Raw genomic sequence first — 26,132 nt, forward strand, 5'->3', positions numbered from 1 at the left:
AAAAGACTGACTCCAGAGCTGGAGCAGAAGTAGAAGATAATATAAAATGAGATGTGTTGTGAAGAGAAGAGATGAGATGAGATTAGTTTTGCCAGAAAGTAAGGAATTACTCCTCAAAATAAATTTTTTTTAAAAGATGAAGGTACGGCACCAGGGGAGAGGAGCCCATTGACAAAATCTAAGACAATCGTAGCACAGAGATAATTAAGAGACAGTGATGACTAATTATCAACCACTGAGAAAAGAGAAATTTGTAAGTCTATACTGAGAATATTAAAGAAAGCCTAGTCCCAACTGTCAAATGAGGAAGAAGTGCTGGAGTCGGAAAAAAATGATCAATTTGCAACGACCAGAGTAAAGAATGGCTCATGCAAGAATCGTCAATGGATGCTAAATCTAGGAGAAAACACTGATGAGAAGTAGGATATTTGCAGGGTCTTAGAATGCCTCCCCACAGATCGCTTATTCGTTGAGGGGGGGAAAATAGTTTATGTATACAGTGGAGAAATAAGGAAACACAATAACTGGTGACCAAAATTAACATCACAAGGAGAGAAGCTTAACCGAAGTTTAGTTAACAAGCATTTTGTTCTGCTTGATCAGTGGGGACAAGCAGTTCAGCTAACTGCTTATGAGGCAAAGGGAAGTGGGAGAGTCTGTGTCTGGCCTCTCAAAGGTAAATAAGGGGGCACCCATGAACCCTAAGTTACATGGGGAAAGGGTGGGTCCTTGCAGTGAGCCCTTTTCCAAAACACACTAGAGTGAGGATATTTCTTAACCTTCAGGTAAAACTCAACATTGTCAATGTCAGGTAGAGAAAACGTTTAATGAATACTAAGATAAGGAAGGAGGGAACCCTAAAGGGTTGATGGTGGTTAGAACAAGATTTTTACAACGGTGATTGCTTTTCTACAAATGTGATTTGATTTATCAACATTTCCACAGTACTGACTGCCAAATTACAAACAGCAGCTTTTATGTCTGACTTGTACTGATCCTAGCAGAAAGATGTCTTTTTAAAGACAAATATCTGAAAAAAATCACGCTTCTAAAATGAAAAAAAATTAGACGACGCATTGTTTTTATTGTTTAAGCAGGGCCTCACGCTGTCTGAAACCAAGAGATTCCTAAGAAGCTAGTCCTTCTCACCTATCTCAGAGGTTTGCTTCCAAGACAGTATCACAAAGCTTTTGCTATACAGTGAATACCAAGCACTACATGGACACTCAAACTACAAATTAGTGACCTAAAAAGAAGATTGTTTCTACTCAAAAAAGATGCTTAAAACACCAATACTACAGATTTCCTTTTTTTAAAAAGAGTAAAATTAAGTCATCACGTCCAGCACCTACAGAAAGCAACCTTACTCCACATGGAGAGTATAAGCCCTAATGCCCTGAGTGATTCTTTGTATGGAACAAATGGACCTTCTTTTCTGTGCATCTAGAATGGCACCAGCCATGCACCCTTATTAGAAAAATTGAGAAACAGTCACTTTTATTCCTGTGTTCTGTGGTTCCAATGAAGAGCCTCAGTCAAGAAGCGCTGGTTAAAAGAATGAAATGTCAGAAATAACCGCAGATCTGGTCTCACGGGGAGGAAGGAGTTAATCACAATTTAACGTTGGAGCCATGTCAATTATTCCAAGCAATTAAAGATCCAACTGGTGACAGAACAGCCAACTATTAAACCTACCTTAAAGGCTGGAATTATACTTAACTGCTTTCATACAGAATAGATTTAGGTTTACCATTTAACTTACTCAGTGGTACACAGACTATTCATGGTGAAAAACAAAGTTTAGTCCAGACTTCTAAGCAACAGATTGTTTATGAATAAATCAACAAGGAGCTTAGTGTTCAAGAGAAAATAATACAAGGGACAGAGCAAAGGGAAACATTTGAGAGATATGGATTCAAGTCCCAGCTCTTCCACTGACTAGTCCTATGGGCTTTAATGACTAGATGGGCAGGGGATTAAACCAAGCTAAGCTTCCACTCCTTCATCTACAAAGTGAGTTACACTTGACTCGTCACTAGCACTCTCTAACACTCTCAGATTCTGCGATGGGCAGGAAAGGACGATATACTTCAAGACAGCTATAATACGGTATTTCAAATATTCTAACCCATTATCTCTATAAGTCACTAAAAAGTCCCCAAGATTCCAGGATTTTTACATTCAAACACATGTTCAAGACTGTGCCACTCACACTATCAGATCACAAGATCTAATATTTGGTAGTCAAAAAATGGTTACTATCAACAAATGCTTATTAATAAGTGCTTTAGACTCTTGCTATTTGGTAATTTAATACTCTGTTCTAACTATTTATGACTAATCCAAAGAGCCCAGCATAAAGTCACTCATAATTCTGCTAATGCTTAATTCTGAAGCAGCTGCGCTGAGGTTGCAGGAGTGGGAGTAGATACGGAGTGTGTCTAGCCTGACTCAGCTAAACTACTCAGCATCTTTGTTCCCACCTATGCAACAACACTCGTGACGTGACAATGGATTCCACCCTTAATTTGCTTTGTCCTTAATTTCTTTAATTGTGCTAAAAAGAAAGCCAGATGCTAGTGAAAGAAATGGAATGAAGATGGATATGACTACGAAACTGATGGGTTTGGGCCAGAAAACAGAACTTTTAGATAAATGAAAGAATGAGTGAAATTAAATGTTATGGTAGTGCTAAGAATGCAGGAAGTCCCAAGATGCAACTCTTGTGAATGCCCGAGGACTTGAGCGAGATACTCTTACACTGGTGCCCAGGCCGTTGCACCTTTGTAAAAACACAGATTCCTGGGTGCCATTCCCCGACTCAGGACCTAATGAATCAGAGATTCTGATGCCGCCAGTTCCACTAAAGTTTGGGACGCCCCGTCTATCACAAAAGCTGAGAGTGCACACTAGGTCAGCAGCCACATTAGAGTTCACTGATAGATTAAAATTGCTACTATTTCTTTCTTTTAAAAAGAGGTTATTTGTTCCCTTTTTTATTTTTTAAAGTAAAACACTTTAGTAAATATTACAGCAACATTTGAATGGGAAGCGCTTATTTATTATTTTTATACAATGGAATCTTTCATTCTTGAAATTTTATGCTTCCTAAATTAACTACATTTTGGCATTTGTTCACCCCTCAGAACTGATGCCTGTTCTAAATTCCATCCCGCTACTTAAACAAATTAACACTCTAACCTTTTTTGTAGGTACCAAACAGACTTAAATAATACAAATGTCAGTAGCACATAAGAGACGAGAAAAAGCAATTAAGGTTAAGAAATAGTTGACAAGCAAAGAAATTCACAAAACAAGCCTCTAGTTATAAATTCAATATGCTGTCTACACAAAATGTACTAAATAAGTGATGATTAAATAAGTGAGCATGACCTGTTCAATTTCTTAGACAGAAGTTCCATAGGACCATGTCTTCAAAATCAAGTGTATTTATCATACCATAATTGGGTTGGTCTGGCTGTGCAGTTTGTGCAACTAGATCTTTATTATGACGCAGAAACAGTATTGTGTTTCTCAGAGTAAGTGCATGATCAAAATATCTCTGTGCTTCTCCTTCACCAGTGCTCTGAACCTAAACCAAGAGAAAATAAATTTTGCAACAAATACCACTCTCACACCATTCGTTCTAACATATAACCATATAGAAAAGATATTAAGACATGATTAAAAATCAATAAATCAAAAATTTGCTCAGCCAATACTGAAACAAGTATTAGCCTCAATCTCAGTTGAGTTTCCACTTCACTACATCTTTGACAATGATAGAAATTACCCCAATAAATAAAACAATGTTAGCAACCAAATAATGCTCAATTATATCATTATATAAATTATATGTCCCATATATGATTCAAATAGGGTGCTTATTTGAAAAACCGTAAGATGTATACATTCTGCTTCATCCAGAAAGAACTCCAATCAATGGCCACCAACAATGCCTCTCATTCTCATCACCTTGTTCACAATTTGCATCACTGGTTGCAAGGGATAATGGAGTATGTGATTCAACACAGCTGTTCAACATTGCTGAACATACAGCTTAAATTCATTCAACAAGGATTCACTGAGGCCTTATCACGTGTTCTGACCTGTCTAGGATGTATAGAGTAGTAGACAAAACTCTTGCCTTCACTGGGCTTACACTTTAACGCACGCTCTTGTGACACTGAGTCAGTCACCTATTTAATATGTCAAAACACATACACCCCAGAAACAACACAGAAAATGGAAGGACAGATCTACAGGGGGAAATAACCAAATTATATTTGCATTAAATTAATAAGACCAACCAATTACGTTTAATCAAGATGAGGCTTCTTAAAAAACAGCTAAGAAACTCTTTTTAAGAACTAAACTTCAGACTAGAAGGCTTTCCCAAGAATAACTATATGGTAAAAAACAATGTAGATATATAAAGAGTAAAAGTAACCTTCCAATTTGCTACACTTGATAAAAGACTAGCTGAGGTGAGAAAAATAAAAATCAGGAAAACAGAACTTAAAATGTGCTAGAACATAATTAAAAATTTACTGGAAAAGATGATACACAGTAAGAAATGGAGTTAACAAGATACTGAAAGTCCAGAGAGAATAATGGAAATATAAAGGTAAAAGAGAGCAATTAATAACAAGGATCATGTCATACATTTCTGCACTAAAAAAGTAAAAAGCCTATGAAGAAGGATGAATCTAAAAACACATATGGCCTGCTGAAACGGCCTAGAAGCACTGAGCACAACTGACACCAGGATTTTGGTCTTTAGTGCTATAATAAAAAGCTAGTTCATAGGTTCAGATCCAGGGTGCAGACCTACACACACCACTCATCAAGCCATGCTGTGGCAGCACCCCACATACAAAATAGAGGAAGACTGGCACAGATGCTAGCTCAGGGACCATCTTCCTCACCAAAAAAAAAATTCAAAACTACTTGAGAGGAGGGCTCAGAGAGTCATAACAAAAAAAAATTAAAGGTTACTTTAGCAAAATGCAATTTGAAAAATTACACAGACTAAGATTTCTATACTCTATTTCTTCATTATATCAAACTAGGCTAAGAGTTAGATGAGGTAGAGAAATCACTTTTAAAAATCATAAAATTCATTCATCCACTCGATATGGTTAAGCCTAAATGACTGCCACAGTATTAAGGTGGGGAACAAGGTAGGAAAGAGCAAGAATACACTAAAAATCTACATAATCAACCCCTGATGTTTTATCAAACAGGAAAAGTTCCATATGCCCTGACATCCCATAATAAGCAATCTAGATTTACCTTTTCTAGCTCTATAAGAAAGCTGTCCAGAGACTCATCTGAGAGTTTGCCAACTTCGAACATTGTGACTGCGTGGCTTTTCAAGTTCTGCAAGAAAGAAAGAAAAACAGAAAAATGAAAATGTACCTTAGCATCTTATACAAGTTATTATAAAGTTCTAGTTTTCCCCTTTTTGTTAAGCATAACGTTTCATATTTACATTATGCTTTCCAATATATTTAAACTGAAGGGTGGGTGAGGTGAGGGCTGAGTCTTCCAATTACAAAAGCAGCCCTTGCTAAAAAGTTACTACACCACTCTAAGGAATATAAAACAGAGGCAGCTGTGTTTTCAAGAATAAATCTAGTACTTACAAAAAGATATAAAAGCAACAAACTATTTTATATCTAATCTTTATTTTAAACATTTTCATATTTAAACAAGAACTGGACTCACTGGTGAAAGATTTCCCATCATTAAAAAGGCAGTGAGAGTTGAGTCAAATAGGAATGCAATACGTTTTGTATATCCTGTAGACAAACTCAAGCTGCTTATGCTGGCTGTGTCGGCTAGAAAAAAAAAAAATCATAATTTAAAATCAAGTAAATGAAAATTATTCTTTGCTTATCAATGGAATGAGAAAGTATTTCATTTCAGCTTTATTTAATAACTGGAAAGTACATAATTAAATATAAGCAATACTGTCAACATAAGAGGTCCCAGTCCTATCTCTAACATAAAGTTAAAAAACAATTTTTAAAGGCACTCACTTTTGTAGTAAATTTCTTGACAACCAATAAACCAAGACTTGATTAACTGTCAGATCAGTAAGACTAACCAGCCCAACCTCTTCAGACAAGTCACCGGGCTCAGGTAACAGAGCTCCCTGAGGTAGCAATGGGAGCCCATGCTTTGCTCCTCTACCTACTCAAGATAAAATCATGTGCAGCCCCCTCGTCTACCATGTTTTGCCCTCTGTGTGTAGCCCATGCTTCGGCCTTCCCTCACTCACCAGCTGGCAAGCTCTATTCACTCCTAGCCTAAGTATCATCTCCAAGAAGACCTCCCGAACCATTCTAGGCAGTAAAGGGGTTCTTCCTCTTTGCTCCCCACAAGCACCAAAACACTTCTCACGTTGTGGTTTTTGTGGTTACACTGCCTTCTCTCTCCCTAGACTTAAGCCTCAGAAGGAAGGTATTATATTCTTGTCAATTTTATACCCTTAAGACCTAGCACAGTGCCCAACATATGGGTAAGTACTCAAAGACTGCATATAGAATGAGTGAAATCTACAACAAAACTAACATAACTGTAAGTCTAGAGAGTTCACTCTGTGAGCGTATGTGCAGACACATTCCGCATCTATAGACAGGCTCTACATTAAACTGAGTTACTGCTAACCTGGATCTTCTTGACTATTTGTATCAGTGTCAGTAGCCGAAGAAGCTTCTTGTACAGGACTCCTACTTTCCCCGCCATCCCAAGATAGGAGCATCTTTTGTGGATCTAAAGTACTCCTATTAACGAAGAAAACATTCACTTTTTAAAAATCATATAGGTGATCTTATATAAAAAAAGCTACTGAAGTCACTACTTAAATTATGAACATCCATATAAATCCAGTCTTATTTATATTCAGCCCAAAACTGAGATGGAGCCCAAACATGCTCTACTCATATCCAGCAAGAGTTCTTAACTAAGACCCACGGCTAGGCTGCAGGGAATTCGAGAACCTTTAAAATGAGACGTAAAATACTATATGTGCTTTTCTGTGGGGAAAGTTTTCATCAGATTCTAAAAAAAGATTCATCACACACAAAAGATTAAAAACCACTAATATATAGGGTTCACCACAGTTGACAGGTTGAATAAGCAAAATGTTTGTATGGAAAATTGAATGTTTCCTTCAAAAGGAAACTCTAATATCTTATACTGAATAAATGAATTACTTTAATCTGTTTACAGACGGAACATTCCTCCAGGATGAATGAAGTTGATCCAAATTTATTACTTGTCCCTTCTTATGGGCAAAGCCCAAGCGACAATACATTGAAACAGCATTCTGAAAGGGAGAGAAAGGAAATGAGCATTTAAAATAAACTAGACATCAGAGTATCTGTAGACATAAAATACTGTCATAGACTATGCTTCTAGTGATTCTCTAACACTTTTATGTCCTAGCTAGAAAAAGCAATTTTCAGGAGGCCTATGGTTCCCCTAAAGTCTTCACACAGGTAGGAGGGAAAGCTGCCTGTTCCCCGCCTGGTCCTCCCTAGATCCAGCCCAGCGAAGCGGGAGTTGCTGCCTTAACAGCCCCACTACAAGACACAGGTCAGGCTGCTGCCTGCTGTGCACAGAAGTCTGAGCGCTGGCTTTCACTCTGTGGGGTGGACTACTGACCCAGGACCCTTAATCTCGCCCTTTTCTATCCTTGTAAGCGCCCCTTTACTGTGGACACTCCCTCTGAGAGCTAACAAGAAACCCACTGCTTCCCTTTCTCAGTAACTTACCAAGACAAAAATCTACAAGAAAAGCCATTTGGTATTTACGTTAATAAGTAAAAAGTATAAAAATTACCTACCTTTACCAGGGACAAGTCTATCTCAAGGACATTTGCAAGCTGGAAAATAAAATAAAAAATTATTTCACATTCTTAGAATTAGCAATATCACACAGTTGTAACAGACAATTTAACCATAATCAGCAAAATTTAAATTATGAATAATTGAAAGATTAAACAAATTTTGAAATGAGAACTCTCTTCTTCCCACTTCTCTAAGACGCATAGAGTAGTATGAATGCAGGTAGTGACCATAACAATTTAAGATTCCTTCCTCTTTAATTCTGTCTCATTTAAGATAAGAAAATGTCCAGATCAATCAGTAGTCTATAATCCTTTTACTATGAAGTTATATAAAAAGTTATTTAACCAAATTATAAGCTACTAACTAAAATAAATTAAAATGCATATGCAGGAAGTAGCTTAAGAATAGGGACTTAGTATATTAATGGTCTATGGTCTACCCACATATAGATTTTGAAAACATTTTAACCATATCATTAAATAACTTTACCTACTTCACACAAACTTATTTTATACCCTTGAGGTTAAATGCTGTCATAAGACATTGTCACACTTACCTCCGCAACATTAGTATGCTCATCTATTGAAACAAATATCTTATAGAGTAGAGTTTCAAAATAATCACCCTGCACTCGATTCATTACAAAACCTTCAAGAGGAGGAACTAAAACAAACAAAACAAACTTTTCTTGGTGATACAATTTTAAAAAACAAAGTATAATTCAAATATCTATTCAAAAAGAGAAATGTCTAACTTAGGGACAGAATTCAACTTCTGATTTATTTTATCCACTCCACAGCACGTTTTCTAGAACTCCCTAAGGCCATGTACAACCCTGTCTACATAGAGAACTCTTGATGGAAAAGCACAAATCCTACAATGAGTAATTTAATCCCCATGGACCTCCCAGCGTTACTGAGGCAGAGGAAGCGCCAGAGGACGCGGATTTGGTAGAAAGGCCAGTGGCCTAGAGGACTACAGAATGCGGAAGCCTGCAATGGGTGTGTTTTTGATGTCTCGGAGGCAGCAGGGGTGACTGGTCTACAGCAGAAAAGTAAAGGACTGCGAGGTGCTATGCAATACAAAAACCACTCGGATGGAAAGGATTGGCTCTCTGCCTTTCTCCCATTATCCCTGTTCCATCCTGAGAAGAGAGGAAATTCCTCTGCGTGACTGCCATGTTTACCAGCAATCACGGGTACAATCTGCTCTTTGGGGCTTTCTATTCCATATCCTCCTCGGCAGGAGGAGGTCAAGGCCTTCTTTAGCACAGGAGGCAGCCCAATCACTGCTCTGCACCTGAAACTTCATTCCTACTCACTTCTCTCCATCTCTCTGGACCAGATGCTCTAAGCCAATTTCCTAGAGAGAGAGCTCTGCCCAGATGATCATAGAGAGGCACTTTGCTTTTCCTTTGTCATCCTCCCCGTGCACGTTTCCCTTGAAAATATCCCAGGAAGGAGGAGTACCTAGGCCATAGCAAGATTCGGGTCGCCCAGCCCTAATTCCAGCTAATTGCGCCCAAAACCTAAATCATTCCCAAGAGACAGGAATAAGACAAAACCCAAATGGTCAAAATGACGACACTATGAAAAACCACAAAGTACATTTAGGACAGGTTACTCACTTTACAGATCTGACTCATGGTATTTTCTAATTTAGTGCTATCCATATTTCCAGTCATCCAAGTACTTTTAAAGATTAAAGGTTCCTTTTAGAAATCCCATATTTGACATCATTACTTCTTTTCCTACACTATCTGCTGTGTGAATAATAAGAGCAAATGCACTGAATGCTTACGAAGTGCCAGACTACTGGCACTTACACACACAATTTCACTCAATCCTCTTAACCCCATGAGTTGTTCAATACATATCCCTATCTTACAGATGAAGAAACCAAAGCACTAAGAGGTTAGAAATACTACACAATTGACATTTAGGCAAAAAGAATGAAGCAACTTCAGAGGAAGAAATATGGAATAGTCTCCGATATCTATTAAGTTAAAAAAACAAAGTATGAACTAGAGTACACCATCTGCGTAAAAACAAAACTACAAAAAAAAGGATATACACATACGTGCCTATGTGCACAGTATACTTTTGGAAGGATACACAAGAAACTTAAAAGTGGCTGCTGAGAGACAAATTGCGTGGCTAGAGATGGTGTGGGAGGCAGACATTTTTATGCTCTTGTAAATTTAGAATGTTTTTTTTTTAGGTTGGCCCTGAGCTAACATCTGTTACCAATCTTCCTCTTTTTTTCCCTCCACAAAGCCCCGGTACATAGTTGTATATCCTAGCTGTAAGTCCTTCTAGTTCTTCTATGTGGGATGCCGCCACAGCGTGCCTTGATGAGCAGTGCATATGTCTGCGCCCAGTATCTGAACTGGTGAACCCCAGGCCACCGAAGCAGAGCACATGAACTTAACCACTCAGCCACGGGGCTGGTCCCTAAATTTAGAACTGTCTATCTTAATTACTACCTACTCAAAAACTGTTAATAAAAATAAACAAACATAAAGAAAAAATACCTGAGAATAGCCAAGAAAATTATAAAAAAAGACTCACAAGGAAGGCCTGGCCATGATGAACATTAAAGGTTACTCTAAATCACTGTATCAAAACAATATGGTAGGGGCTGGTCCAGTGGCGCAGCGGTTAAGTTTGCACGTTCCGCTTCTTGGTGGCCTGGGGTTCACCAGTTCAGATCCCGGGTGCAAACACGGCACCGCTTGGCAAAAGTCATGCTGTGGTAGGCGTCCCATATATAAAGTAGAGGAAGATGGGCATGGATGTCAGCTCAGGGCCAGTCTCCCTCAGCAAAAAGAGGAGGATTGGCAGCAGTTAGCTCAGGGCTAATCTTCCTCAAAAAAACAAAACAAAACAAAAAAACCCCAATATGGTATAAAAATAAAAATAAGAGCTAGCCCTAATGGCCTAGTGGTTAAGTTCAGTGCTCTCTGCTTCGGCAGCCCAGGTTCAGTTTCCAGGCATGGAACCACACCACTTAACTGTCAGTAGCCGCAATGTGGCGGCAGCTCACACAGAAGAACCAGCAGAACTTACAACTATACACAACTAAGTACTGGGGCTTTAGTGGGGAAAAGGAAGAAAAAAAAAGAACAAAAATAAATCAGTGAAAAAAGAAGAATACAGTAGTCCCCCCCATCCAGTTTTCCTTTCTGTGGTTTCAGTCAACTGAAGTCTGAAAATATTAAATGGGAAATTTGCTACATCATTACCTCACTTCATCTCATCATGTAGGCACTGTATCATCTCACTAGAAGGGTGAGTACAGTGCAGTAAGGTATTTTGAGAGAGAGAGAGAACACATTCACGTAACTTTCATACTGTTATTACTATTCTATTTTATTTCTAGTTATTGTTGTTAATCTCTTACTGTGCCTAATTTATAAATTAAACTTTATCTTAGGTACATATGCATAGGAAAAAACAGTATATATAGAGTACAGTATTATTTGCAGTTTCAGGCATCCACTGGGGATTCTGGAAGATATCCCCCACAGATAAGGGGGACTACTGTATCAGAATTAGATCCAATATGGAGGCGAATTTAATGTATGACAAACGTTAAACTTGATTCAGTGGTATTCAGTTACCAAGAAAACAGTGCTGGCATTTATCCAAATGCTATTGGTGACCCAAGGAGAAGAAAACCAAGTTGGACCTTTATTTCACATCAAATACAAAAATAAGTTCCAGACTACAGGTCTGACTATATATCACAAAAGTTTTTAAGCATTTTCAGATTATTTACATATCCTAGAAGTATTCTATTTTTTAAGCATTTTTAGATTATTTATACCTTAAAGTATTCTATTCAAGCATAACAAATCTAGGAGCCATAAGGGAAAGGGGAGACATAAAATGTGCAAGTAAAAAGTCTGATGAATGATGGAATAAATATATTTTATTTAGCAACAGACTCTTTCATAATTATTCCCTTCAAAGCATTACTCTCTCCCACGTTTATTTGTTCCACCACTCAGAGTACTTGCTTTTAATTGAAACATATCTGGAATGCTTCCCTTGAAATCACCCTCAGGTGTCTTTTGTGCTGAATCTGATGGCTTCCATGTTATCAAACTGCTTTCCTTTCATGAGTTATTCCAATTTGGGGAACAGCCAGAGCAAACATGGTGACAAGGAAGGCACACTCAGCAGCTGTAATACCATGTCATGGGTCTGCCTGTGCCAACAAAAATGATCAGATACTAAGTGAAGCGTGGCAGAACACGACACTGTAAGGTAGAAGCCATCCATTCAGCCCTTCTCTGGCAGCTTCTTCCAAATGAACTTAGTGCTTGCGTGAGTCAATGTTCCAGCTGTCAGTCAAAATGGACGGAAATGAACTGATCAAAGACCAATCTTCTCAGGTCCATCTCAAGTGAGTCAACATCAGCTTATCAGATGAGAGTAGAGACTCGAGTAATGCTTTCATATTTTCCAGTGGTGACAGGAAACCACTATTATCTCTGTCTTCCCAAAATCACTTCCTTGTCAAAATCCTTCAAATTTTAAAACTAGTATTTTATTTGTTACAGCACCCACCATACAAAACACAATTAGTATTTCATTTACTTTTTTAGCTGTCTTTCCAAGCTTAAAAAAGAATTCACGTCTGTACTTGGTCCAAAATGCATTATTAAACAATCATAACCATGCTAACACAAATAAAGGTCAGGATCCAGTAGAGATGAAAACCCGTCAAGGTTCAACACTGAGGTGAGGGAGTGTTTTTGCAATAAGTCCCATCACCTCTCAAGTGTTACCAGTAAGGTCATTCCCTGGAATTTGTTGACACTTTTTATTTGATTACACAAATATTAAATAAATACCTTAGGTATGGTAAAAGATATCACAAACAAGAACAACAGCTAAAAGATCTGATGGAAAACATACTTGTAACCCATAACCTAAATATAAGTGCTTCTATAAATTGGTTAAGAAATCTAACCTGCAGACAAAAAGCTCCACTCTGTGCTCAAGGATGTTAACCATATCACTAGTGCAGCAAAAAACTGGGAATAACCTAAGTAATCAGCAACAGGAGAATGCTTTAACAAACATAAATCCATAATCTTAGAAGGAAACACATAAGGGTCTTAATAATGATTTAACTTGCGAAGGTGGGTGAAGGAGGAAGGGAGGAGCAAATAAAGAGAAAAAAGACAGGAGTGACATGAAAAAAATAAGACAGATATGTTAAGTGGAAACGAAGAACATACAATTCTATGGTAATACTAAATATACAGAAAAATTTTTATGCACTGAACAAGGACTAAAAGGTGACATAAATTTATAAAAACATTGATTTGATTTAGGATTGTGAGAAATTTCTCTCAGATTTCTATTATTTTAACATAGTGCACACCAAAATAACAAAAAAATGAAAATAAGGAATTTAAGTAAAACCACTATAACTCAGAAGAAATGCTTTTCTTTGAAAATTTCTAACACTGAAGATCCTAGAATGACTCGTGTCTAACTTACCAAGGTGACATACAGTGCCCAGCACCTGGCAGCCATTCAAAACACACTGAAAAATATCAGCACGTACTTACCTGCTATACAACTGTCATCAGATATTGGTACATCCAGATAAATAAAGCCTTTGTTATATAAACCTAGAGAAGCAAAAGCATCTTGCTTTAGATGGAATACTAAACAGCAGTGATTTTTTTAAAAAGAATGATTCCTGATTTTCTATATTCTTGCAACTGAATGCTGCATGAAAAAGAAAAAAAGTAAAATAGAAGAAAAGAATTCTATTAAAGTTTTCAAATCTCCATTTCCCTCATATGCTCAGAACTACAAAATTTTTCTCACGATTCATTTGTATAAATTACTCCTGTATGTGACCAATTATAGCCACACAGGAAAACAATGGACTAAGGTGGCATTTCAAACAATAACATGCCTTTAGGAAACATTCCTATTCTTATCTAATTGATAAATATAGTTGCTATTAATTGTTGATGGCTTAAAACAAGTTTTTGTGTTGACAAAAGACCATTTCTACTAACCACTTACTATGTACTACATTGTAATCCAGCGATCCAGAGAGCTGAGGGCCTGCGTCGATGATCTTATCAACGGCGCATTTCTCAGGTAAAGTGCATATCTAAGAAAAGCAAAATATTTTCAATTAAGTTCTGTCAAATTAAGTAATTTATAAGTCTCTTCAACTCCAGTCATGTTTAAACCAATGATTATATGTCATTAATTGAATGACTACATAGTTTTTTTCATTTATCATTCCAGAACTTTTTAAAAAGCTACGCACATAACCATCAAAATTAAAGTGCCAAAACATGCCATCAACAGAACTTGGAGAACAAAGTGACTCTAAATACCAATACTTGCTGGTAAGGAGTAAGTGTTCACTAAAAGATACCAATATTTACTCGTCGTCTTTGAATTGGAATCAGATCCATTTGCTTTCTGAATCTCTCAAATCAGTTTATTCAAACTCTACGAGATTATTACCAGTGGTAAGTCCACTATCGTATGACACAGTTTGACAGCCCTTAGGAAGTACTTAGACTGAAGCAAAATTTATAAGCCTTCTACTCACTGGACTTGACCTGTCCTCTATAGTAAAATAAAACACAAACCAAAAAAAAGTTTACACTCCTGCAACCACAGAGATACGTATGACCTGGTCTCCAGTCCCTTCATCCATCGCCCCACCCCCTTCCTCTAAATCAACATCTCTTCTAAAATGTATGAAGCTTGTATCCACTGTGCTCTGACCACTGGGTATATCATTTCCCTTCATCTTGACCCTACTGCCCTCTCAAAGCAGCCCCCACGTCAGCACAGCAGTTTAGCAGTGATTAAGAGCACAGGGTCCACGGCAAACTGCCCAGGTTCAAACCCTGGACCTTTACTACCACTAGGACTCGAGCCATGACTTCACTTCTCTGTGCTCACTTTCCTCGTATGTGAAATGGGATACAAATAATACACTCCTCTGGGGTTGTTATGAGAATCAAATGAGACAATATAAAAGGAGTCTGGAATAGTGCCTGACACAACCAGCACACAGCACGTGCTCAAGAAGAGTCAGCCAAGATTACTGTTGGTAGCTGAGCATCACGTCACTTTACATGAAACTTCTGTTTAACTGAAATCCCCAGATCACTGTGCCTGAACCAAGTCAAGTCTCCCTCATTACTAAAGAGTAGCGTGGAAATCCACCAATATTCTAGCCTATGAAGACAATTTTAAACTTTGAATTTAAGTTTAATTTTCTTCAAAATAACAGTCTACATTTTTAAAAAAATTATAGAACTATAAATTATAAAATAATTTAAAAAATAAAAACCCTGTGTGTAACTTTTAAAGACATCTACCTTTATGTCATCTTCTGTGATATATCCAGCCTGCACCACCCACCACGCCTCGATGGAAATTTCCACCGGCTTTACGGGTAGAAGATCGCGGGCCGTTTTCCTTCTGAAAAATTTCTGCAATGGTACAAACATCTGAGAATTTGCAATCAACCTAAAATTACTACTTTCTTGTTTATTGACCATATAATAAGACTGTTTCTAACAGTTTAAATAAATACCTTTTAAATTCTCATGTTTGAAAATCTGAAGCATTCTAGATATAGTGCACGGAGAAAGCCATTCTCAACTTATTTCAAAATAAATTACCTCAAAATACTAATCATTAAATCTGGATCCAAATCCAGAAACTAAAATGAAACCCAGGAGGTGAAAGGGAAATTTGGAAAATGTGAATGAATTTCACCTGTTAGGTGAACCCTGGGAGTGGAAGACCAGCGGAGCAAAAGTAATCTTTAAAAATAAACTAAATGGGGGCCGGTCCAGTGGCGTAGTGGTTAAGTTCGTATGTTCTGCTTCAGCAGCCCATGGTTCGCCAGTTCGGATCCCAGGTGTGGACAAGCGCACCATGCATCAAGCCATGCTGTGGCAGGTGTCCCACATATAAAGTAGAGGAAGATGGGTACAGATGTTAGCTCAGGGCCAGACTTCCTCAGCAAAAAGAGGAGGAATGGCGGCAGATATTAGCTCAGGACTAATCTTCCTCGAAAAAACAAGCAAACTAAATGTTTTATGCGTTAAATATTTTTAATTCAACAATCACTTAAGCCATAACCCTAAGTAAGAGAATACTGAGTTGTTGTTTTTGTATTGTTTCTATATTAAGCATATTTTTATTTGATCAAAGAAATTACAATTCATTATTCCTGCCACTTAAAAAATTTAATCAGACTGTGTGATAAGGAGGACAAGAAATGAGAAAGAAAGGGAAAGGACCAACTCACTTTTGATGATCTACACTGATTCATCAGATCAATGTACTGGTTTCTTCCTATGCCAAGAAGCCTTAGACCTGAAAGAAAGAACCTCTCCTTTAAAGACATTTAACACATCTTGAAATGTCAGTACACTCACAAGGCTTTTTAGGAAAAAAACCCTGGGCTTTTGTTCACCTTTTGATTATTGGTTTGCAATCAATAACAAATTAAAAGGAATTCTTCAAACAAAATATAATTGAAAACAAAACTGGGAGAGATGAATTTAAGCTGACACTCTGACAATGCTAAATGAGGATATTTTTAAAAAGCAGAAGTCCTCCCAATTTCAGGAAGTCAAAGTACACTTCTCAGCAAAAGTTTCCCCTTACATGACAGAACTTTATCACGTTTTAAATATACACTTCACTAAAACAAGCATAATAAAACAAGAGCAAATTACTTTAGTAACAACTGTGTATCATGCTGCAAAAACACTGTACACAAGTTTTCCTCCCTCTTTTGGTACACAACACAGCCCGGGTATCAGAAAGAACTTCATTCTCTGGAAGTATACAGACTAGTCCCACTTTTCTGATTTTACCACTCCAAAATATTTCTATTAGACTTTAGGCTAAATTTCACACTTGACTTCTTCACCTCATAAAATTTCCATCAATAATGTTGCTCTCTGTTCTCATTTTTCAAGTGTTTCAGGTTAAACACAGACATTACGATGCTGACACAATAGCATGCATGCACAAAGACACACTCTAAAGATTACCTCCTTCAGCATAATTAAATACTCACAGTCAGCAGCAGTAAAATTGGGCAATGAATCATAACTTTTCTCGCTGTTCATAATGTCCTTTTAAAAAGAAAAAAATTAAGAACTTTAAATGCAAAACGTTCTTAGATGAAAACATGTATATAAATACATACTACTATAGCCAAACAGAATAACGATGATTACATGAAGCACTGAGATGAGAGTTTGGCAACCTAAAGCATTCATGCCACATTGTGGCACTTACCACGTGGTCTCAACCTAGAAACTGAAGATCAGACTTTCAGGTCTGGGTTTCTCCCAGCACTCTCTATGAATCCCAGACAGTTGCCCTGTAACCTCTGCCCTGTGGAAGCTACGCAAGGAATACCTCTATTAGAGCTCAGGGTTCCAGCCTCTCCACACTTCGTATCTGATCCTAGACTCCTACCCTGAGAAAAGGCCAAATAATGTGTCACAGCCACATCAACATGCATCTACGACACACACTACCAATAAAGATTTTAACCCCTTAGTCATCTTTGCCCCTAGAAGTCCCAATCAGCTCAACTCAGTATCCAGCTTCTTTCAAGCCCCATCCGCTTCTCCAACAATAAACCAACCGTTTACTATGGAGATAAGACCCATTTTCAACCTATAAGCTATACCCAATGGTGTAAGGACAGAAACCAGAGAGCCCCACGCACATGGACGTAATTGAAAGCTGGTAAATGGGACAAAACCTCCCTGTTATCTCCCCTCAATCTGTGGACAACAGCAGAAAATTAATCATGTAATCATGAAGACAGCAACAACCCTTCTATCTTCTAATTAGCGGCCACCTTCATTATGCTACTCTGGTTCTAGGGAAAGGGACTGACAGAAACCTGGGCTGTCGGCCCTCGAGCTTTCCTTTGTATCTCCTCCAAAACAGGGACACAGGAGACACGGGACTGGAGAAGTGCCCGTGAAGAAGGGGCTTAAGGAGATAAGCAAAAGGAGCTCCTGGAAGGGAAGCCACATCACAAAGGGGGCTGAGCTCACTGTTACTACAGGTCCCCGACTCCTTCAGTTCTAAGCTTCTCTCTGCCCTTAAAGCGGCTAGTGAGCCCAAATCATAGCATTCAAATATAATTAAGTAGCAAATGAATACTAGATAAATATTGCCAATCTTTACATAAAGCTCACTTTAAAATAGCATATAACTGGTATTTAAAGTTATTCAACACAAGCCTATGGACTGCCTTTGGAAAACAGCTAAAAAGTACAAGTTAATAATTACAGAAAGATTAGCAGCCAGAGCTACTAACAGATTTCTCCTTTTCAGACACATGTACTACATAGCGTTGGGTCTACGTCATCATTTATTCTTTCTACAGTCACTGAGAAGCTAAATACATTAAGTTTCTCTGAGCCTAATGTTCAAGTCTGTCATCCACATTTTCAATCTTAATGATGTATTAAAAGCAATAAATTTTATACAGACTCTGCTAATACAAATGACCGACTAATGCTACAATAGTACAGAGTCAACAACTCCTTCAAGAACACAGAATAAAAATATTTTCCACTGTGAAAACTCTGATAATGATAACTACTTGCACAATTGTGGCTAAAACAGCTAACTTGTAACCAAGAGTCCTTCTTACACTATAAACCCAGAAACAATGTCCACTGTGGCTTACAATGCAGAGCTGGTCATGATCTGCAAAGCGTCCCTGACATGCAGTCCCACCCCATTTCTAATGGTTCACGCGCCCTGTAAACTCACCTCCATAATCCCAGTATAATATGAAAATGGTGTTATCCTCAGGCCCTTTACCATAATATCCGACAAATGGTAAGGGTACAGCATGAGATGATCTCGACTGTACTTAAGTAGTTCCTCATAGTATTTGCGTTCATCTTTCTTGACATGTTTAACTGGGAGAAAGATGGAAATTCTCCAGTTTTTTTCAGATGTCTTATACTTACATATAATTATAAATGCAACGAGAAATTCTTTACAAACCAATATTAATTAAAAAGAAAAGTATGTAAGTTGAAAGAGAATGAATAAAATAATTGAAGTTGGAACAAAAAAACAATTATACCACAAGAAAACAGACTTCAGAGTATATAAGCAAAACGTGTAATAGGACAGACAAGCAGAGAAATAACTCTTACCAAATCAAAAAGCAAAGAAAGCACAGAATGTCTCCCCAAAAGGTACAAAACGTAAGCTATAACTCACTCACAGCCTCTTACTATGTTACTTTACAAGAGAGCCAACCAGAACGGCAGTTTTCTATGAAATCAAGTATATTTTTAAAAATTATCTGCTGGACTTGTGTTTTAAATGTAAAAAGACCTCTGACTTTAATGGAATACATTTAAACAGAAAACCAACATCTGAAGGAATATGCTTAAAGGGTAACACATGGGAGGAAAGACCAGCAGGGCAAGAGAACAAACTAATCAAAGGAATCTGACAAATAAAAAGCAAACATTAAAAAAGGAGTTAGCGGCCAGCCTGGTGGCATAGCAGTTAAGTTCACATGCTCCACTGCAGAAGCCCAGGGTTCACCAGCTCAGATGCTGGGCACAGACCTACACACCGCTCAAAAAGCCATGCTGTGGCAGCATGCCACATGGAAGAACAAGAAGGACTTACAACTAGAATATACAACTATGTACTGGGGCTTTGGGGAGAAAAAGAGGAAGATTGGCAACAGATGTTAGCTCAGGGCCAAGCCTCCTTACCAAAAAGCATACCTTTGGGGGAAAAAAAAAAGCTCTCAGATGTGAAAGCCTATTAATTAAGAGTCTAGGCTATAAAAAGGAAAAAAAAAAAAAATGGAACCAACTATGTTTAAAATCTGTTCCAATTATTATAGAAAGAGTTTTTATTAAAGTTATATTATTGGGAAAATTTATGGAGACAAGAACAAAACTCAAAGGCAAAAATTGTTTAGAACTAATGTACTTGTTTTTGGTATATTTTCTCACCCAAAGAAAAAAGAGGACATTTGAATCAAGCTTAATATTCTATAGGTAAAACAAATCTATAAGCAATACTCTAAAAAATAATTTTCATCAGAATTAGAAAGAAAAATCTACTTGCTAATGCAATTGTTATTAGGTAGGAATGGGTCTGTATAGAGTTTCTTAAAATCTGTACACAGAATAATTTCAGCACTATGAAACAAGTGTTGAAAAGATAGATTTACAAAAATGCTAATTCAGCAAGTCATTTCCACCTCGATGTAAAAATGTCTCTACTTACCTAAGTTATTTCTGTACCGTAACTGATTGCGGATACTGTACAGGACAACCTGCTTTTCATATTCTCTCTGTGAATTTCCAAGACTCTAAAAAAAAATTTTCAAACAGATTTAAAATAGCTTCTAAAGTATTTCTTCCTCATAAAATTTCAAAACCATACCCCCTAGTCTTACCCTGGAATCTCTAATTTCCAGAACCGAATAAAGCAGATTTTCTCAAATTTTATTATACTAACTTTCCTTCTACGGTATTAGAGCAAAACGTCAATGTTTGTTTTCAACCTGCCTTTCTAAAAGGACTTACTGAAATTACCTAAGGAATGTAATATCAAATAAAAGAGCAGTGTGAGAGCACAACTTCACTTAACAAAAAACTAACTTCTACTTATAAAGATTTCCTTCCTCACTGTCTCAACTTGTGTGTGTTGGATGGATGGATGGTTTCTTGCACCTACATTTATTTAAATTTAAGAAGGGCAAAAAACGACAGATCCCTGTCTGATAATTATTTATAGCCAAGCACTATGATTATTAAAAATTAAGATTTCTGGAGAATGTACACTTCAAACGTACCTCTAAGTGATAAGATTACTTCTTAAAAACATCATCTCTTTATGGCCTCATTAGAAAACATTTAGACAATTTTAGAATCCTGATATATTTTTTTAGCAGGCAGAACACTTTCCAGCTGCACATTTAGTGTTTTAAGTTCAGAGTTGGCTCCTCAGGAATGCAAAGAGTTAAGTCTGCCTGATTATAGTCAATACTACTTTCAATGTATGACCAGTAACTTAATTTAATATGTGACTGCTATCCCCCTTCTAATTACCAGGTATGATCTTTCCAACGTGCTATAAAATAAAATTAGAATCTTAGGAGACTAATGATGGAAAGATCAGAGGATTCAGTTATTATATTTCTTACTCATAGGTTTCTGAAAGTCAAGATAAACATCCATACACATACTTTCACTTAAGGCAATCTTCACAAGACAGATGAAACTCACATCTACATAAACTGGTTCATAATTGGAACCAGTGGTGGGCAGCATTTTAAGAGAAAAGGGACATGACGTGAGAAAATTAAAAATCTTTCTTCCTGCATCTGGATTAATTAGCTTACCACAGGTTAAACCATAACTCACACTACTGCTGGAATGTAAGTGCTTATATTATTTACATCCATTTTAACACTACATGTAACCAGGAGTAGAGTTCACTGTAGAGAAACTATTCCACCATCCTCAGTGGCACCAAAGCCAGGGTCAGTATTGAAAACTTTTACGAGATTCAAAATACTAGGCTTTCTGCAAAACTTTAAAAGAGTTTCCTCTAGCTCTAATGCCAAATAAAAGTGTCTTTCTCAAGGAACACAAAACACAGACACACTCACATAGTAAACAATCTGGAAAAATCTCAGCAACTTCCAAATTTGAGGATTTGCTCTTCTGTTTCAAATAAGTCCCTTAACTGAGCCAGCCCTTACGGCCTAGTGGTTAAAGTCTAGCATGCTCCACTTCGGTGGCCCAGGTTCAGTTCCTGGGCATGCAACTACACCACTTGTCCGTCAGCGGAACTACGTCACTTGTCGGCCATGCTGTGGTGGTGGCTCACATACAAGATCCACAAGAACTAGAAACTATACACAACTATGTACTGGGTTTCTGCAGGGAGGAAAGGAAGAAAAAAGGAGAACTGGCACAAATATTAGCTTAGGGCAAATCTTCCCCTGTAGCAAAAAAAAAAAAAGGCCAGCCCCCAGGGCCTAGTGGTTAACTTCGGCATGCTCCACTTCAGTGGACTGGGTTCAGTTCCCAGGCAGACCTACACCACTCACCTGTTAGCAGCCATGCTGTGGCGGTGGCTCACATAAAAAGGAAAAAAACAGGAAGACTGGCAACAGATGTTAGCTCAGGGGGAATATTCCTCAGCAAAAAGAAAAAAAAAAAAAACCTTAATTTTTCATAACTTATAACCACTTTCTCCCCTTCAAACTCCATTCCTGGTAACTCCAGGATAAAAAGCGTAAATCAAGCCACTCATACAAAATGTAAGGGTCTGTTATTTGTAAGCTAATTTAAGAGATTATCTATTAAATATCTACAGATCTTTGCAATAGGCATTAAGTGATGAGTGGTCCGGATCAATACACATGTGTGCACACAAATAACTAAAAACTACATTGAAAGCTGATTTTATTCTTTACTACCCAGATACATCAACTACAACTGCTTTGCTCACGAAGATTCTTTGGCTTCTCTCCCACTCCTACCCCAAATTTCCCACCATCCACTTTTTAAAACACTTGCCACTACAGAAGGCAACTAAAGAAAGGTCATTTTACCCTGAGACAGTGCTGACCCTGCAGAAAACTGACCAGGTCTGACAGATGAAGCTGGGTTGCATATAAAAGGAACTCTAATAGATGAAGGAGCGACATAGGTAGTGGCTGTAAAACACTCTATGCATCAGATTATACTACAAGCATAAAGAATTTTTCTTAAGCTTTTGCTCCAACAATCCCCAATCCCAATGTGCACCGCCTCCCAAAAAAATAAAAAACAGAATTTTTTTTAATTGACCTTTCCTGGATTATACAGAAACTCATAAGATTTCCCTCAAAATAAAATAACTATAAACTGTTTTTGAACAATGAATACAAGATACTGGTAAACTACAGAAAAATCCCAAAATAATGGCCGAATGCACAACTTTTTAACATATTTTTTAAAGTCTAGTATAGCCCATATCACACAAAAATATTTCATCTCATCCATAAAAACCTATTGGCTTGAAATTCATTTTTTTTTTTTAATCTAAATGGCTTCCCCCAGCTTTCAGAACTGGGAAATATGAGTCATTTCCAAATTAAACTCATCAAAACTTACTGGAAACTCTATCAAAGTACTTAGTATCTATAACGCTAACAAACAAATTCTTTTCCTACAAGGAATATTACCCACTTTTAAACTGACTGAGCTTTACTTCCTGGAAAAAAATCTCAGACTGATACCACCACTCATTCGCTCCAAACAGACTTACTAATAGCCAACTAGGACACAGGTGCTCAAAATACAGAAGCAAAACAACAAATGTAACCAGAAAATGCACATAGTGCTGGGGGTGAGAAATACAGGGCTGCAGCAACACATCTGAGGGTCAAGGGATCCAGATTTAGAAGCTTAGGGAAACCTTCCTGGAAGTTAATACCTGAGATTCAAAAAGAAGCTACAAGCAATCTACAGGAGACAGGTAGCGAGGGAATTTTGGGTTTGCATTTGAGAAACCTCATCCCAGTGCAGTGTGAAGAATGGATGGGAGGGTCCTATTCTGAGGGCAAGAGACCAGATAGAAAGCTGTTGTAGCTAGTGATCCAAGGTGGAGCCTGACCTAGGAAAACAGTGGCAGGGCCAGAGACAGTCCATGGAGGTAACTTGCACAGATGGGTTTTCCAACACCTTCTACAAGTGGAAGCTTATCCTAAGCTAAAACACCTCTTCTTTTAAGTGATCTTACCAAAAGAATTTAAATTTAATGTCATGTGTGTATCTGATTATAACACTGTTGTATGATTGTATTTAAGAGTCATGACTAAGGCTAAGAAAAGTTTTTGCCAATATTAAGGTCAATTATTCATGTTGAACATAATCGAATCATCCATCTTTCTTCCATCACGCTACATTGATTTTTATGAAAGGAAGAGTAGAGAAAAAATGGAAACAGAGCAAAGAAGGGTTGTCGGTTCTTCCTGCTGTCTTTGGATACGGCACAAAACCCTACAGAACAAGTATCCACCGAAACCCTCTATGGAGTTTAACAAGAGAAACTTCCTCCTTCAGGTTGAGAGCACATTCTTCCAGATCAAGACAAATGCCACGTGGGCAGCCACTGACAACCAAGAACTCTGAGTTCCTTAAATTATCTTTCTACTGTCTTGTCTTTTTGGTATCTTAAAGTGAAAACATTTTCTCTGCCACATGATGCATCCCAGAGCCTTAAATTATTCATTTCCTAGAAATGGGCCCCCAAGCTGGCAGAGGAGGCAAAGTAATAACTCTTATACCATCACCACCACTATCCCAAACTTTCCAAATATAACTGCCCAGCACCCATGGGAAACCGAATTTCACTCTCAACCAAGTAGAATGGGAGGTCAATCGATGACCAGAGAACGTAAATGTATATGCAGCACGTAACACTATCTTCCTAAGATTTAACACCACCTGCCATGTTATGTATTTACTCATTTATGTGTTTACCGTCTATCTTTCATTACTAAAATGTATGCTCCACGAAGCGAGGGTCTCTGTTTTGTTGATTGCTGCAAATTACCTGCACCTAGAACAAGGCACAGAACGCAGGAGGTGTTCAATAAATACTTGTTAAACTGAGTAAAAATGACACACAACTTTTGAGAATTAACTCTCAGACAAAACCTCATGTCACTCTCTTGTTGAAACATCTCTAATAAACCCATCTTGTCTGGAGGACAAAGTCCAACAAAACAAAGTGGAAAACCCCTTCAAAATCTGGCCCCGATTGCTCTTCCAGCCCCGTCTGCTACCGGCCCCCACGCACTCACAAAACTGCACCTCCAAACGCATCAATATATCTACACCTCCAAACTCGGGGGATATGAAGTCGCTCGCTACTCTCGAAACACGCTTTCACTCGTCCAAGCTTTTTAAAATGACTTTCCCTCTCCCTGGATGGCTTCACTCCCTCTCATCTAGCTAACTCTTTAAGGCCCATTTTAAATGCCTCCTTTGCACATCCTCCAGACACTCCCCGGATAATGTCTCTCTCCCTCCTCTGTGAGCCCACATATACCATAACAGAGGTACGCATTCGCTGCTCTCACCCTGTAACGTATGCTTTCATTCGTTTCTCGTCCCCGTCCCATCCTCCTGAAGTTCTGGGGCTCAGGGGCCGTGCTTTAAATCCGTTTCGCAGGAGCCTAGCCCCGTGCCTGGCTGAATGGATGCTGCGGGCAAAGGCGCCAGGCGAGTCCAGGGGACACCATTCCACCCCTTTTAGCAACGATCCCATCCCGCCCCTGGGGCCCCAGAGCCGTCCCCTCCTTCACCCCTGGGCTGCGCTCGGTTTTCCCGAGCCCCTGGCGAGGGAAGGGCGGGAGCCATCCGAGAGCAGGCAGCCCCGGCCGCGCGGGCGAGGCCAGCGGGTGAACGCGGCGCGGGCCCCGGCCGTACCTGCCTCACGTTGGCCGGCAACTTGCTCCAGGGGTAGTTGTGCCGGATGTGGAACTCCACGTCTATGTTCATGGTGCCGGCGGCGCGGACGGGCGGCGGCGGCCCGACCGCGGCTGGAACGCCGCCTCCCGCCTGCCCGCCCTCGGCCTGGCAGCGGAGCCCGCGGGAGGCCCCGCGCCTCACACTGCGTACGGCCCGGGCTGCCCCATGGCCAGGGCTCCCGACGGCTCGGCGCGGCCCGGGCCACGGGGCACAAGCGCAGCAGACACAGCTGCAGGAGCGCCTCGGCCGCCCCAAGTTTCTTCCTAGTTTCGGCCCGCCGGAAATGGCTGTGGGCGTGCGTCACTTCCGCCCGCGGGCGCGAGGCAGAAGGGGCGGGGCGCCGGGCTGGCTTCTGGCCCCGCCCTCGACCCTCTGCGGGGCGGGGCTACGAGGTGATGCAGACGGGGACCCCGGTGACCGCGCCGCTGCCGGCTCCAGCTTTCCGTCTCTGGATGAATTAAGACAATCGTCTGGGTCTGCGTTGCCGTTGTTGGATGACCCAGTTTCCCCAAAATGCGAACCCCGCAGGCCCAGGAGCAGGCGATGTCAGGCAGTGGGGTCGGTTGTCTGAGAAGGAGCGACTTGGGAAGGGAGCCATGGCTGGCTTCGAATAGTGGAAGAGCAGTGAGCCCCCTGGGGGCCGTCCATAGGCAACCCCCAACCGCGGCCAGGTGGGTGGGGTCCAGGCTCGAGAAGGATTA

General features: G+C 39.1%; 1 protein-coding gene across 2 annotated transcripts in view; it reads right to left on the reverse strand.

Annotated features, from left to right (window-relative positions):
* The window catches only part of FAM91A1 (family with sequence similarity 91 member A1), a 43,604-nt gene extending 17,905 nt beyond the window's left edge, over positions 1–25,699 (reverse strand). The window contains exons 1-15 of one of the 2 annotated variants that reach the window (XM_046641911.1): positions 25,390–25,699; positions 20,183–20,267; positions 18,689–18,840; positions 16,962–17,019; positions 16,182–16,249; positions 15,241–15,354; positions 13,916–14,006; positions 13,447–13,509; positions 8,416–8,522; positions 7,856–7,894; positions 7,224–7,336; positions 6,676–6,791; positions 5,731–5,843; positions 5,296–5,382; positions 3,460–3,592 (exon numbers count right to left, since the gene is read on the reverse strand). In XM_046641911.1, coding sequence (XP_046497867.1) covers positions 3,460–3,592; positions 5,296–5,382; positions 5,731–5,843; positions 6,676–6,791; positions 7,224–7,336; positions 7,856–7,894; positions 8,416–8,522; positions 13,447–13,509; positions 13,916–14,006; positions 15,241–15,354; positions 16,182–16,249; positions 16,962–17,019; positions 18,689–18,840; positions 20,183–20,267; positions 25,390–25,461 — 1,411 coding nt within the window. In that variant the 5' untranslated portion in view covers positions 25,462–25,699. Of the gene's footprint in view, positions 1–3,459; positions 3,593–5,295; positions 5,383–5,730; positions 5,844–6,675; positions 6,792–7,223; positions 7,337–7,855; positions 7,895–8,415; positions 8,523–13,446; positions 13,510–13,915; positions 14,007–15,240; positions 15,355–16,181; positions 16,250–16,961; positions 17,020–17,308; positions 17,370–18,688; positions 18,841–20,182; positions 20,268–25,389 lie in introns of those variants that run through there. The other variant, XM_046641912.1, reaches the window with a different exon arrangement.
* Between the last annotated feature and the right edge of the window lie 433 nt (positions 25,700–26,132).

This window comes from Equus quagga, chromosome 16, assembly GCF_021613505.1.
Source record: "Equus quagga isolate Etosha38 chromosome 16, UCLA_HA_Equagga_1.0, whole genome shotgun sequence".
NCBI classification, from domain to species: Eukaryota; Metazoa; Chordata; class Mammalia; order Perissodactyla; family Equidae; genus Equus; species Equus quagga.